Below are 14,598 nucleotides of genomic sequence, written 5' to 3'. Positions count from 1 at the left end.
TATAATGTGATTATTAAATTTAGAAAAATATTCACACAATGTATGAACAAGCTGAAACTAATGTGAGCAGATATGTATTCCAAAGATGTATGGATTAGGGGTTGCTATGTTTTGCTTACCAACACTTGCAGGTTCCAGTACAATTTTCGCTGATTTGATTTGAAGCAAAAGATGCATTTCACTGTATATTTCAATGTAAAGATGACAAATAAATCTTATCTAATCTAATGCTGGCAGAAGCTTGGTGACACTTATAGGCTGTCCCCAGCAGATCAACAAAAGAACTGAGGAAAGGGAATTACATTTTTACAAGAGACAGGGTGGGAAGAAGTATAGTCAGGATCGCCGTGGGAATCAGTAGATTGGTATCGTCAAGATAGCTGTTATTTCTAATGTCGTGAAGATACATGACCTGATTCTAATTCTTTCCTAATAACAAAGTTTAGATTTATTTTGCTAACAGTCAGATTTTTCTATTGTGTCTCTCCAATAGCAAAATAACATGTCAGCTTTGCTAGGTAAGCAACCTACTCAGTTCTCTGCCTTTTGTTCCTCAACAACCAGTGCTGATTTGCCTTAACTCTCTTCCAATATATAGGAAGCCACACTGGGAGTACCGAATGCAGTATATCACCTCGGGTTGCCAACTGTCCCGTATTTGCTGGGACATCCCGTATATTGGGCTAAATTGGTTTGTCCCATATGGGACCGCACTTGTCCCCTATTTCCCTTGCTAAGGTAGAGCATTCCTATGAAACCGTTTGTAAGCCGAAATGGCGTAAAGCGAAGAAGCAATTACCATTAATTTATATAGGAAAAATTTTTGAGCGTTCCGAGACCCAAAAAATAACCTACCAAATCAAACCAGATAACACATAAAACCTAAAATAACACTAACATATAGTAAAAGCAGGAATGATATGATAAATACACAGCCTATATAAAGTAGAAATAATGTATGTACAGTGTAGTTTCACTTAACAGTATCGGGAAGATTATGCCAAAATCGATTTGTAGAGAAAAAACGGCATGTACATGCATGCGCATGTCATGTATGTGCACATCACGCATGCGGCAGACAGGTGCCTGCGAAGGCTTTATGGTCATGGTAGTCTTTCTCGGGGTAAACACAAGTGTCCCGTATTTGACTGCTACTTTTGTCCCCGATTTGGGAGTGAAAAAGTTGGCAACCCTAATATCACCCCAACCTACTCACAAGTGAAGTGTCACCTCACCTGGAAGGACTGTCTGGGGCCCTGAATGGTGGTGAGGGAGGAAGTGTAAGGGCATGTGTAGCACCATTCAGGGGCCCAGACAGTCCTTCCAGGTGAGGCGACACTTCACCTGTGGGTCGGCTAGGGTGATATACTGCGTCTGGTGCTCCGAGTGTGGCCTTCTATATATTGGCAAGACCCGATGCAGGTTGGGAGACCGTTTCGCTGAACACCTACGCTCTGTCTGCCAGAGAATGCAGGATCTCCCAGTGGCCACACATTTTAATTCCACATCCCATTCCCATTCTGACATGTCTATCCATGGCCTCCTCTACTGTCAAGATGAAGCCACACTCCGGTTGGAGGAACAACACCTTATATTCCATCTGGGTAGCCTCCAACCTGATGGCATGAACATCGACTTCTCTAACTTCCGTTAATGCCCCACCTCCCCTTCGTACCCCACCCTTATTTATTTATTTATTTATTTATTTCCCCCCCCCCCTTTTTTCCCTCTCTTTTTTCTCCCTCTGTCCCTCTCACTATAACTGTTTGCCCATCCTCTGGGCAGCCCTCCCTCTTTCTTTCTCCCTAGGCCTCCCGTCCCATGATCCTCTCCCTTCTCCGGCCTGGTATCCCCTTTTGCCAATTAACTTTCCAGCTCTTGGCTCCATCCCTCCCCCTCCTGTCTTCTCCTATCATTTCAGATCTCCCCCACCCCCTCCCACTTTCAAATCTCTTACTATCTCTTCTTTCAGTTAGTCCTGATGAAGGATCTTGGCCCGAAATGTCGACTGTACCTCTTCCTATAGATGCTGCCTAGCCTGCTGTGTTCACCAGCATTTCGTGTGTGTTGCTTGAATTTCCAGCATCTGCAGATTTCCTCGTGTTTGCTTTTTTTTATATTGAAAAAAATGTATTTTATAAACAGATACACATAAAACAAACAGAAAACAGACAAAATACTCCCTCCCACTACCGCCCCCACCCACAACCCTGGTATGGTAAAAATTTCTTCCTTGTTCACAATTGAAAAATAGCAAAAATAAAATTCGATCAAGTAAGGTATGAGATCCTAATGTATATTAATGAGGTATATATTACCACACTAAGCAGATAGTAGATGCAGTGTTTGCGTTTTTAAAAGAAGTTGTGGTTGTCTCATATTCAACCTAGAGGTAAACCAAATTCTGGTGATAGCAATTAAGCTATAAAATAGCCAGATTCAAGTGGTGTGACATGTGCCACAGAAAAACTGAAAAAATGCAGAATCAGTTTTACTGCAACTACTGGAAGATTTAGTGAACAAATACACGCATATAGGTAACTATATAGATTAGATTTGCTTTATTTATCACAGCTACACTAAAATACACTGTGAAATGTGTCAATGACCGATGCAGTCCGAAAATGTTCTAGGGACAGTCTGCAAGTGTCATCAAGCTTCTGGCGCCAGCAGAGCTTGCCCACGGTAGCGTAGTGGTTAGCTCGATGCTATTACAGCTCGGGGCATTGGAGTTCAGAGTTCAAATCCAACGTCATCTGTAAGAAGTCTATACATCCTCCCTGTGGAATGCGTGGGTTTTCCCCAGGTCCTCTGATTTCCTCCCAGATGATATATTTGTACTTTGATAATAAATTTACTTCGAAGTTTGAATGTTTAATCACTCAGATCTAGTCATGAAGTGAAGGCAAACACAATCTGTTTAACTTTCTGTAAATGGTATCTGCAGGCTAAAGAGCAGAACATTTACCCATTTAATGTATCATGACGCCTTCCATTATATGCTGATTTACATTGAAGAGTAAGGAACAATGATTCAATCCATTTCCTTTTATGGTAAGCAATGGATTCACACTTCTGTTATTGCTAGTTTTGAACCTATTTCCTATTATGGTATGGATTGCAAGGCTATAAAGCCAGTCAAGAGATTTAAAATGAAATCCTGAAATAAAAAATTGTGGTTGTCACAGGCTCCAACTGTCAATTTAAGTATTACTTTAGATTAAACCCTGCAAATTACTCCCTTTGGTTCAATATTTCACAGTAGGTAATCCAGTGGATTTTGGTTAATTGGGCCATTGGTTAATCAAGGCAGATGCTTATTTAGCTGAAATATTAGAGAACAAAAGCTAATCGAGAAAATAGTTGGGATTCCCCTTGTTTGTTTGAACCATTATGCCACTTAATTGGGATGGGAGGCTGTTGTCAAACAGGTTTTAATTAGTGTCAGTTGCATGAACTGGTGTGTCCATTAAACACTCCACTGTGCTTAGAGTGAATAGTTTTAAATAGCGTCGTTTGCATGTGTATGTATTCAAAAAGGCAGAGATTTTTGTCACAGATAGTTGACGAGAAATAAGCAGTAAGACAATTTAGAATTGTTTCGCTCACGGCAGTTTCAAGCATTCAAGCTGGGAAATACCTGAAAAGGATGGGCGAGAAATGAAGTGATTTCACTACATTAACAAGTTAGAGACTGTGAAGAATTCGAAGGTATTGACAATCATCTTCAATGTTACAATGAAAATGAAGATTTGGAGGTTGCCATCATCGATAGCATAGTATGAAAGCAGTCCATTATCTGTGCTAGGTGTCTGCGCTGATTTTGTCCGTTGCGTATACTGGACGAATTCCTCTATCAATAACTATTAGGAACTAATACACAGTTTTATAGTATTGTAACAGTATTTATAGTGTTCTAATTTGTTCTGTGTTTCGTTTAAATACATAATTTGTTACTTGGTTTGTCTACTTTATACCTTATAACCTATTTTCATTAAACCTTGGCTAATTGGGGCAGCCACTTAACTGGGCTGAAATGTACTGGTCCTGATGTGTCTCAGTAAAACAGAGTCCACTGTATTCCAATTTTATGTGAATTTTTAGTTTCAATTCTATGGAGCAGGTCTTCACAATTAAGACATACCTGCCATTGAAATGCTGGATGATAACAGACATTGTACAGCTTTGTCGTCAGTTACACAGAAAAATGTAAAGACCCTCCCCCCGGTTGATGTTCAGCAGGTCTCCTTTCTGACTAGATCAGGATACGTTAATAATTCAATCCAGAATGGGTCTGTGAGGCCATCTGTTGGTTGAGGTATACCATTGATATTGCGTCCAAGCTGACTACGTGATACAAAGCCAAGGCAGTATGATATGGAGACCAAGCTATTGCCCATGCAGCAGGACCCCGCTCTCCAGCTGATGAATCCATTGAATTTGTGAAATTGAGCAAATATGTAGCTGGAATTGAGGCATCAGATCCTCACTTCTATTGGCATATTGTCACAAAGCCAGGAAATACAGCCGGCTTGACTCTTCAGAGTAGATCTTCAAACCTTGATTTATGATATTCAAATAATGAATGGAAAATAAGAATTAAGTCAAACTTCTTGGAGAAATTGAAGTGTCTGTGCTGAAAGAATTTGTGATGAAAGAATCTCAATTTCACCCTTTATTTACAGAAATCCACAAACTGCTGGAAAAGAGAATAAAGTAGACTTTCAGCTATGTACACTTGCACATATTTCATCAGTAATGTGTAGGCTTGCATATGTGTTCTTTTAGCTGGAATAGGCTGTCTTCTAATTAAAAACTTAATTCTTATCAATCTAATTTAATGAATAATTCCATTAAATTAGAATCCACAAAGTCTTCCACGGTGAAGACCGATGAAAAATACTCATTTAGTTCATCTGCAATCTCCTTGTCCCCCCATTATTATTTCTCCAGCCTCATTTTGTAGCGGTTCTATATCCACTCTCATCTATCTTTTATTTCTTACGTCCTTGAAAAAGCTTTCACTATCCCCTTTGATATTGTTTGCTAGCTTGCTTTCATATTTCATCTTTTCCCTCCTAATGTTTCTTTTAGTTGCTCACTGTAGGTTTTTAAAAGCTTCCCAATCCTCTATCTTCCAGCTTAGTTTTGCTTTGTCGTATGCCCTCTGTTTTGCTTTTACATTAGCTTTGCCTTCCCTTGTCAGCCACAGTTGTACTATTTTGCCATTTTGAGTATTTCTTCGTTTTTGAAATTATCTCTCCTGCACCTTCCCAGAAACTCATGTCATTGCTGCTCTGCTGTCATCCCTGCCAGCATCTCCCTCCAATTTACTTTGGCCAGCTCATCTCTTAATAGACATAGACATACTTTATTGATCCCGAGGGAAATTGAGTTTCATTACAGCTGCACCAACCAAGAATAGATCATAAATATAGCAATACAAGAACCACAAACAATCAAACAACAATATGCAAACTATGCCAGATGGAAATAAGTCCAGGACCAGCCTATTAGCTCAGGGTGTCTGACCCTCCACGGGAGGAGCTGCAAAGTTTGATGGCCACAGGCAGGAACAACCTCCCATGACGCCCAGTGTTGTATCTCGGTGGAATATGGCCGGAGTCCAACAGCAAAAAGTTCAATATCTGGGCTACAAACACGTTCCTCGATCGTAATAAAACCAGGATTGCACCATCTGTTGTTAACCAGAACAGCAAGCCCCCAACTCCTTTACGCTTACCACTCTCAGTGCACTTCTGGTCAGCCCGAACGGTCTGGAAGCCCTCCATGGAAAAGTTTTGGTCGGGTATGTCCTCATGCAGCCACGTTTCAGTGAAACACATAACGCTGCTCTCCTGAAATGTTCTCTGACTCCTGGCTAGCGCTGTCAACTCATCCATTTTATTACCCACTGAACTCCTCTTCTCCATAAGTCTCTGTTGTCTCGACCCGGTCCTCTTTCCTCGCCTTTTTGATCCCCCTCTGCATCCTCTGTGTGTTTTCCTCCAGATTTCAGCAGGGGTGTCCGCCGCTCTGCTCGCTAAACCGGCCGGCATAAGCACAATCAGCTGGTCCCTGGAATAAACAATGCGACCGTACTGCTGCCCCACTAATGAGACGTGTCCGAATGTAACTATTTCCAGTGCTAAAAACCCAAATAAAACTCTCTCTACCAGCATGTTAGAGACGGTGCAGCTTCAACGTGTTACCGTGAAAAAAATACAACAAATAATGTAAGTTAAAAAAGTAAGAAGAAAAAAGTAAGAAAACTAGATGGAATGGCTGTAACAGGCTGCATGCACGACCACCACTGTAATTTCCTTTACTCCACTGAAATACTGCTACATCAAGCTTTACTTTCTCCCTATTATATTTCAAGTTGAACTCAAATCATGTTGTGATCACTGCCTCCTAAGGGTTCTTTTACCTTAAGCTCCGTAATCACCTCCGGTGCATTACAAAACACCCAGTATAGCTGATTCCCTAGTTGACTCAAAACAAACTGTTCCAGATAGGAAATGATTAGAGGGATAAGGGCCACATGCAGACAAATGGGACAAGCTCAGAAAGGCTCCTTTGTTGGCATCAAAGTGCTTGTTTTTATGCTGTATGTCTTTGTAATTGTGACTCCAACTCTGTCTGCTTCATTCATCCCCTGTGGAGGAAAGTACCTCGCTGCCGCCCTGTATTCGCTTGGCATAATAAAACGTAACCTCATTTTTCCTGCACACCCACTCAGGAAGCCAATAATTCACACCTGTTCTTTTTCAAATATTAGCTTTATTTGTCACGTGTACATCGAAACATGCGGTGAAATGCATCATTCGTGTCAACAGGCCAACATAGCCCAAGGATGTGCCGGGGAGCAGTCCGCTTGTGTCGCCACACTTCCAGTGCCAGTATAGCATGCCCACAACTGACTAGCCATAATCCATATGTCTGGAATGTGGGAGGAAACCAGAGCACCCAGAGGAAACCCAACCTTTTTTAAGTCATGGACCCCTACCATTAACTGAGGGGTACATGGATCCCAAGTTGGGAACCCCTGGTCCAAATGCATGTGAAGTTATGGAATAAAATACTCTATCCTACAAATTAACAGCAGAAAGACGTGAGTGCCATGTTGAAACGAGTTTATCTTGGGGTGGTATGGTAGTATAGGAATGCTTTACCCCTGGGTGCTCTGGTTTCCTTCCACATTCCGGAAACATATGAGTTAGCATTAATGAGTTGTGGATATGCTACATTGGTACCAGAAGTGAGGCAACACATGTAGACTAGCCCCAGCACAATCCTCACAGATTTGATTTGACATAAACGATGCATTTCGTTGTATGCTTCAGTGTTTTGGTATAGTGGCGGTTGTCTCTCGGGGTCCGAGGAAGACTAAACACTGTGCAGTCATCTGTGGATACGCATGTGGCTTCGGAGGCTGAAGGCCGAAGCACACATGCGGTTGCAGGTTGGACATGGAATGGCGGTTGTTAGAACAGGTGCATACACAGCTTTGTGGTGTCGGTCTCGTGCTGCTGCAAGGCGCTGATTTCGGTCACCCTCAAGGTCAGATGCAGCTTTTCTGGTCAGGGCGCGCCACGCAGCCCTGTCGGCTGTGGACTCCTCATGTTGTCAAGGCTGGAGGTCTGCCCATTTGATGTACGGTTTCAGGTTGTCTTTGAATCTTTTTTTGGGTCAGCCCTGATTGCGACTGCCATGCTCAAGCTCACTGTAGAGCAACTGCCTGGGGATTCTTGTTTCACCCATGTGGATTATATGGCCAGTCCAGCATAGCTGGGCTGGAGGATCCTTGCCTCAATGCTTGTGCTGTTGGCTCTGTCAAGGACTTCCTGGTTGGTGATTTGGTCCTGCCATCGGATCCTCATGATCGACCGCAGAGAGCTCATGTGAAACTGCTCCAAGCTGTTTCATGTGGCTGCGGTACAGGGTCCAGGTTTTGCAGCCGTACAGGAGAGAGGTGAGGACCACAGCCTTGTACACCTTGAGCTTGGTTGAAAGCTGAATGTCCTTGTGCTCCAGAACTTTGACATGGTGTTTCCCGAGTGCCTGGCTGGCTTTCTGTTATCCTTAGTATGATCTCTTTGTCAAGGGAACCGTCACTGGAGATGGTGCTTCCAAGATACTTGAAGCTCTCCATGTTCTTCAGGACAGTGCCGTCAATGGTGATGCATGGCTGAGGAGGGTGACCGTTTGGCGCAGGTTGTAGGAGAACTTCTGTCATATAGATGAGATAAATACTGCCCAGGTAAAGCCCTCCCCACCACTGAGCACATCTGCAAGGAGTGGAGTCACAGGAAAGCAGGATCTCGTCAAGGACATCCACCATCTAGGCCATGGTCTCCTCTCGCTGCTGCCATCAGGAAGGAAGTACAGGAGCCTCAGGAACCACACCACCAGGTTCAGGAACAGTTACTGCTCCTTAACCATCAGGCTCTTGAACCAGAGGGGATAACTTCACTCAACTTCACTTGCCCCATCACAGATCTGTCCCCACAACCTATGGACTCACTTTCAAGGACTCTTCATCTTGTGTTCTCAATATTTATGCTTATTTATTTATTAATATTATTTTGCTTTTTTATGTTTGTATTTGCAGTTTATTGTATTTTACTCATTAGTTGTTTGTCCATCTTAGGTGCCATTATGTGCAGTTTTTTAATGATTCTATGGTGTTTCTTTGTATTTACTGTGAATACCCACAAGAAATGAATCTCAGGGCTGTATATGGTGACATATATGTACTTTGATAATAAAATTACTTTGAATTTTGAAATAAAGCTTACCTTTAAAAATCTTTAATCTCAGAGTTAATGAGGATGGAATATGGTTTTCTGAAAGGTAAGGAACATGAGTTCCTTTTTGAGGATATCCCATAGTATGTTGCAACCATTAAAATGTAGTTACTGATACACTGTGGTAATCAGTGACTCGAAGCTCAATCCCTAATGTATGTAGTTTGTTATATCCAGAACTTTGAGGTTTACTTATACATAATTCATTGTGTTACAAATTTAGCAGAAATGTGAACACAAAACCCCACCCACCCCAGATATTCTCTCTTCTCCCCTCTCCTATCGAGCAAAAGATACAAAAGTCTCAAAGCACGTACAACCAGGCTTAAAGACAGCTTCTATTCCCCTGTTATAAATTTGTTAAATAATAGTATAATAACATAGACTCATCCTCACAATCTACCTCATTGTGATCATGCACTTCATCATTTATGTAATGTAATCTGTACGAAAGACAATTTTTCACTGTATCTTGTGTCATAATAAACCAATAGCAATACTAATACTAATTCAAGAAAGCAAATAGTTTCATCAAGGATGCCTGCCACCCTTCCTGGTAGTGCTGCCAAGTTCTCAGGCTCTTAAATCTACCTCTCTCTGTTATTCTATTATTGTCATTTTAGCAGTTCTTTTTCACTAGTTCAGACTGCACTACAATTGTACCATTGTATTGTTTTGTGCTTGTTGTGCTATTTATTATAGCATTTACTTATTCTTGCCATGTGGTCTGTTTATTCTGTGAGCTTCGTAGAAGCAAGGAATTTCATTGTACCCTGGTGTATATGACAGTAACTTAAACTGAATAACGATCTTCCTGTTCCCGGATGTGAGACAATTAGACTGAGAATGAATCCTCATCCCATGACTGAAGCTCTTCATCACCGAGTTTTAGAGTTTCATTGAGGATTTCATCTGCTTCTGAGGCTTTATTATTTTTCAGTAAGTTTTTTCAGCATCTTCAAGATTAACAAAATGATAGATACTGGAAATCTATGATTCGATAATCATTTGTGGAAAAGGGAACGGTGTGCAGGACGACAATACTCATTGCCTTCTTTCATGCTCCTGAGATCAGGTTCAGCTACAGTCGGTATGTCAAGGCACAGGAAAGTACCACCAATGCTGTCTTGGCAAAATCCCCTGGTTGCCAAACTGATAAGTGAATCAGCTGTTATTTCTTCCTCCAGGCCGACATGCCAAGTTGGTGAGGCTGGAGTTATTCTCAGCTGGATACAATGGGAAGGAATGTGAAGGAAATGGAATGATCTGGTTGTTGTATAGGCAGAAGAGATTAGTTTAGTTGGCCACTTGATCATTAATTTAATTGGTTTGGCACAACATTGTGAGCCAAAGGGCCTGTTCCTGTTCTATGTTCTAGAATAATTCAAGGATGTGCTTAAAGCTTTTTAAAAAATGTATAGTAGCTCCACTGACTCTTGGGAACCTCTAGAAATAGGGAAGAGTGTTATTGAGAACTTTGAGAGCATGCATTGGGTGCACCCTGAAGCCTTGTGTAAACAGTAGAAGGAGTGTAAAACCTCACAAACTACCTACCCATCCATTCCATTCATTACCTCCTGACCCATCTGTGGAGGGATCTGCCATTTCCAATCAGCCAGTCAGAACTGAAGGCCAGAGTGGAAGCAAGTCACCCTTGTGCTGAATGGTCAGCCTAAGAAGGAGTAAGTAACCATTCTCTTCTTCTGTGTTATAAGCACAAGAGGTTCTGGAGTTGCATCTAGAGCAACACGAGCAAAATGCTGGAGGAACTCAGCAGGTGAGGCAGCATCTATGGAAAGGAGTAAACAGGGCTCAATAAAGTTCAAAGTAAATTTTATTATCAAAGTACATATATGTCACCATATACAACTCTGTGATTCATTTTCCCGTGGGCACATTCAACAAATCTATAGAATAGTGTATCAGGATCGATGAAAAATAAACCAGAGTGCAGAAGACAACAAACTGTGCAAATGCAAATATAAATATATAGAAGTAAATAACGAGAACATGAGATAACAAGATAGAGTTCTTAAAGTGAGATCATTGGTTGTGGGAACATCTGAATCGACAGGCAAGTGAGTGTAGTTATCCCTTTGTTCAAGAGCCTGATGGTTGAGGGGTTGTAACTGTTCTTGAACCTGATGCTGTGAGTCCTGAGACTCCTACCTGATGACAGCAGCGAGAAAAGAGCATGGTCTGAGTGGTGGGGATCTCTGATGATGGATTCTGCTTTCTTATGACAGCATTTCGTGTAGATGTGCTCAATGGTTGGGAGGGTTTCCCTTGGTGTCCTGGGCCAAGTCCACTACTTTGTAACCTTATTATTCGATCTACTACCTTATAAGCCCCATGAGCTATCAATAAAGACTTCATCAGGAGTCCCAATGAAGGGTCTTGGTCTGAAACATTGACTGTTTATTCCTTTCTGTAGATGCTGCCTGACCTGCTGAGTTCCTCCAGCACTTTGCGCGTGTTTGTCTCTTCTGTGTTGAAAGATCATGGGTTTTATGTACCACTCGAGAAACTGAACTTTCATAAGGAAATTTTGTGCAGATGTGTTATGATAATGTCTGATTATATTGTGATTTACATTCTCTATTTCTGTTCTTTACAGGCGTATGTGTATGAACTTGGCTCCAGTAACTTCATGCACAGGTTAACAGGACATACAGAAACTGTCATTAATTTGGCATTTAGTTGTTCTGCACCCAAGGTAATAAATTCCAGTGTAATTCTGAAAATAATGCATTAGTTGGTTAATATGTAGGGACAGGTGCCATCTCAACATGAGCATTTATTTACTGATCTGATGGACTAGTTAATGATGCTTTTTCAAAGAATGATTACTTTAAACGTGAATTAGTATGAAACTCTAGTGGTTCTGTAAAACTTGTACGAGATTTCTTCTCTTGCTTCTTGCACAATGGAAAGTACATAACAAAGCTATTATTTAATAATGAAACTACTTTATTTCTTATTAAGTATGTTTTGATTATAAAGGCTTGTTGAAGGGGAGGTTAGTTGTGTGGGTTGGCCAAAGAGTGTGCCCTTTTAGTTAACAGAACAAGGTTCCTGATGGGGCAGTGTGGGCCTGCAGTTAAGGAAGAACTGCTCTATCAAACAGAAAGGGTTTATCTTATTGGGGTATAATAGGAATTGTACCTTGCTGTTGTTGTCCGGAGAAGTAATGGTGGTTATGAGATTGGAAGGTGCTGTTGAAGAAGCCTTGATGACTTACTATATTGCAACCTGATGATTGTATATTCTTTAACTGCGGTGCACTTGTGGGGTTCATGACAATAGTCTTTCTTAATCTACTCTCTAATCTCTCTCTCGCTCTCTCTCTCTCTCTCCCTCTCCCTCTTACCCTCCGCTCCCATCCTCACCCTCTGACCCTCTGTCTCTCTCTGTCACACATGCACACACACTCTCTCTCTCTCTCTCACCCTCTCTTTCACTCTCTCTCTCTCTCTCTCTCTCACACTCTCTCACCCTCTCACTCTTGTCTCATTTCCCCACTTTGTCTTACTATGGAAATATGGGAGGGTACCATTCCAACCCCATGCCTTACCAATACCACAAGCATTATTATAAAAGCTTAAAACGCTGTATCTTAGTGTCATGCTGTTGTCGTCCCCATTTAAAATCAAAGCAGCACTACAGGCTGAGTTAGCCATTCTTTCCGTAAGTAGTGTAATATTGCGATCACTCTAGTCGAGTATGATTTTCTCCTATGAGGTTGTCTTTTGGTGGCTGTAGAGACCCATCCAGGATCTACATACTCTGGTGCAGTGTGTAAGTGGTGACTGTGGTCAGAGGTTGGGCCTTTTGTCTGTTCAGACTCTCCTGTCACAGCTTCCGTTTGTTCTCTGTGGCACAGGGGAGGTCGCTCTCATGTAGCACAGCTCCCTCTTGAACAGATTTCCTCCCAGTGCATCTATTGAGTGCAAAGTCTCCCCAGTTTTTAGATGTGATGTTGAATTTCTTCAGGCTGATTTTGATGCTATCTTTGAAGTGTTTCCTTTGCCCACCTTCCTTCAACTGGGAGTAAAGGATGTGTTTGGGGAGACGTGAGTTAGGGATCCGGATGGCATGACCTACCTCCATCAGAGTTGGTGTGGTTTATCATGGTGGAGATGCTGTTCATGTTGGCCTCCTCCACTGCACTGGCGTTAGTGTGTCTGTCCTTCCAGATGATCCTCAGAATCCTTCGTCAGGATCTTTTATTTTCCCAGGGCTTTCAGATGGCTACTGTAGGTGGTGCACGATTCAGTTCCATACAGGAATGTAGGAAGGATGGCTGGTCTGTAGACCAGAAGTTTTGTTTGGACCCATATTTATAGTATATACCACTCTAGAATATTTTATTCCTTTACGCTAAATATATGAATAAAATATAACAACATTTGATTCATTGGATCATGAATATTGAGTGTCAGTACAATTTCAGTGCAATTGTAAGCTGTTTGATGGATTTTGATTTAAAATGCAGTAGTTACTCCATGAATACAGCCCAAGATTAGAAAGTATTTTTCAATTTCCCCACAATGATGAGCAGCTTCATTGCCTTGGTGGTTTACCCGAGGGCTTCATTCTCAGAATGGGCATTGTCTTCCTGTAGAAACCAGAACCTAGAATTTCAATCACAAACAAGAGAAATCGGCAGATGCTGGAAATCCAAGCAACACACACAAAATGCTGGAGGAACTCAGCAGGCTAGGCTTTAAACTTCAGGCCTGGCCTGCTGAGTTCCTCCTGCATTTTGTGTGCGTTGCCTAGACTTTCAAGTTTGTTTATTTGTGCATTCATCCATCCCTTTATTTATTTATTTAGAGATACAACACAGAACAAGCCTTCCAGCCCAACGAGCCACACCACCCAGCAGCCCACCTATTTAACCATTGGCTTAATCATGGGACAATTTATAAAGACCAATTAACCTACTAACCAATTCAGAATACCTCAATTATAGGCAAATGCTTTGAGAGGCTGGTTAAAGTCTACATCTGCAGCACGCTATCACCCACACTGGACCCCCTTCTGGTGGAACTGGTTTACAGATGACGCCATAGATACAGCACTACACTCTGTCCTCACTCATCTGGAGAGGAGGGATGCATACATTAGAATGCTGTTCCTGGTCTATAGTTCAGCATTCAACTCCATAATTCCCTCCAGACTTTACAGGAAGCTCAAGAGACCTCAGCCTGCACCCCACTTCATGCAGCTGGATCCTAGACTTCCTATCAGATCGCTGACAGGTGGTAAGGATGGGTCCCTCACCTCTGTCCCTCTGACCCTCAACACAGGTGCCCCCTAGGGTTGTGTTCTGAGTCCCCTTCTCTACTCCGTTTACACCCACGACTGTACTGCCACACACAGCTCCAATCTGCTGATCAAATTCGCAGATGACATGACATTGATCGGCCTTATTTCTAGTGGTGATGAGACAGCCTACAGAGGAGAGGTTGACACCCTGGCACAGTGGTGCCAGGACAACAACCTCTCTCTCAATGTCCAAAAAACAAAAGAGCTGATTGTGGATTACAGGAGGAACGGAGACAAGCTCACCCCGATCAACATCAATGGGTCTGCAGTTGAGAGGGTGAGTAGTTTCAAGTTCCTCAGTATACACATCACAATGATCTCACCTGGACTGTACACAGCGGAGTTTGGCATGGGCCCCCAAACCCTCAAGACCTTCTACAGGAGCACCATACAGGGGCTGTATCACCGCCTGGTACAGGAACTGCACCAACCTTGATCACTGAGCACTGCAGAGAGT

The 14,598-nt window shown here is 42.2% G+C and overlaps 1 protein-coding gene across 1 annotated transcript in view; it reads left to right on the top strand.

Moving 5' to 3' along the window:
• Positions 1–11,565, top strand: part of wdr27 (WD repeat domain 27) — a 292,507-nt gene extending 280,942 nt beyond the window's left edge. Inside the window, exon 24 of the mRNA XM_072266892.1 lies at positions 11,428–11,565. Within this exon, the coding sequence (XP_072122993.1) occupies positions 11,428–11,565 (138 nt within the window). The remainder of the gene's footprint in view (positions 1–11,427) is intronic.
• The last annotated feature ends 3,033 nt before the right edge of the window (positions 11,566–14,598 follow it).

Source organism: Mobula birostris, chromosome 8 (assembly GCF_030028105.1).
Source record: "Mobula birostris isolate sMobBir1 chromosome 8, sMobBir1.hap1, whole genome shotgun sequence".
NCBI classification, from domain to species: Eukaryota; Metazoa; Chordata; class Chondrichthyes; order Myliobatiformes; family Myliobatidae; genus Mobula; species Mobula birostris.
This window is presented reverse-complemented; position numbering and strand designations above follow the sequence as displayed.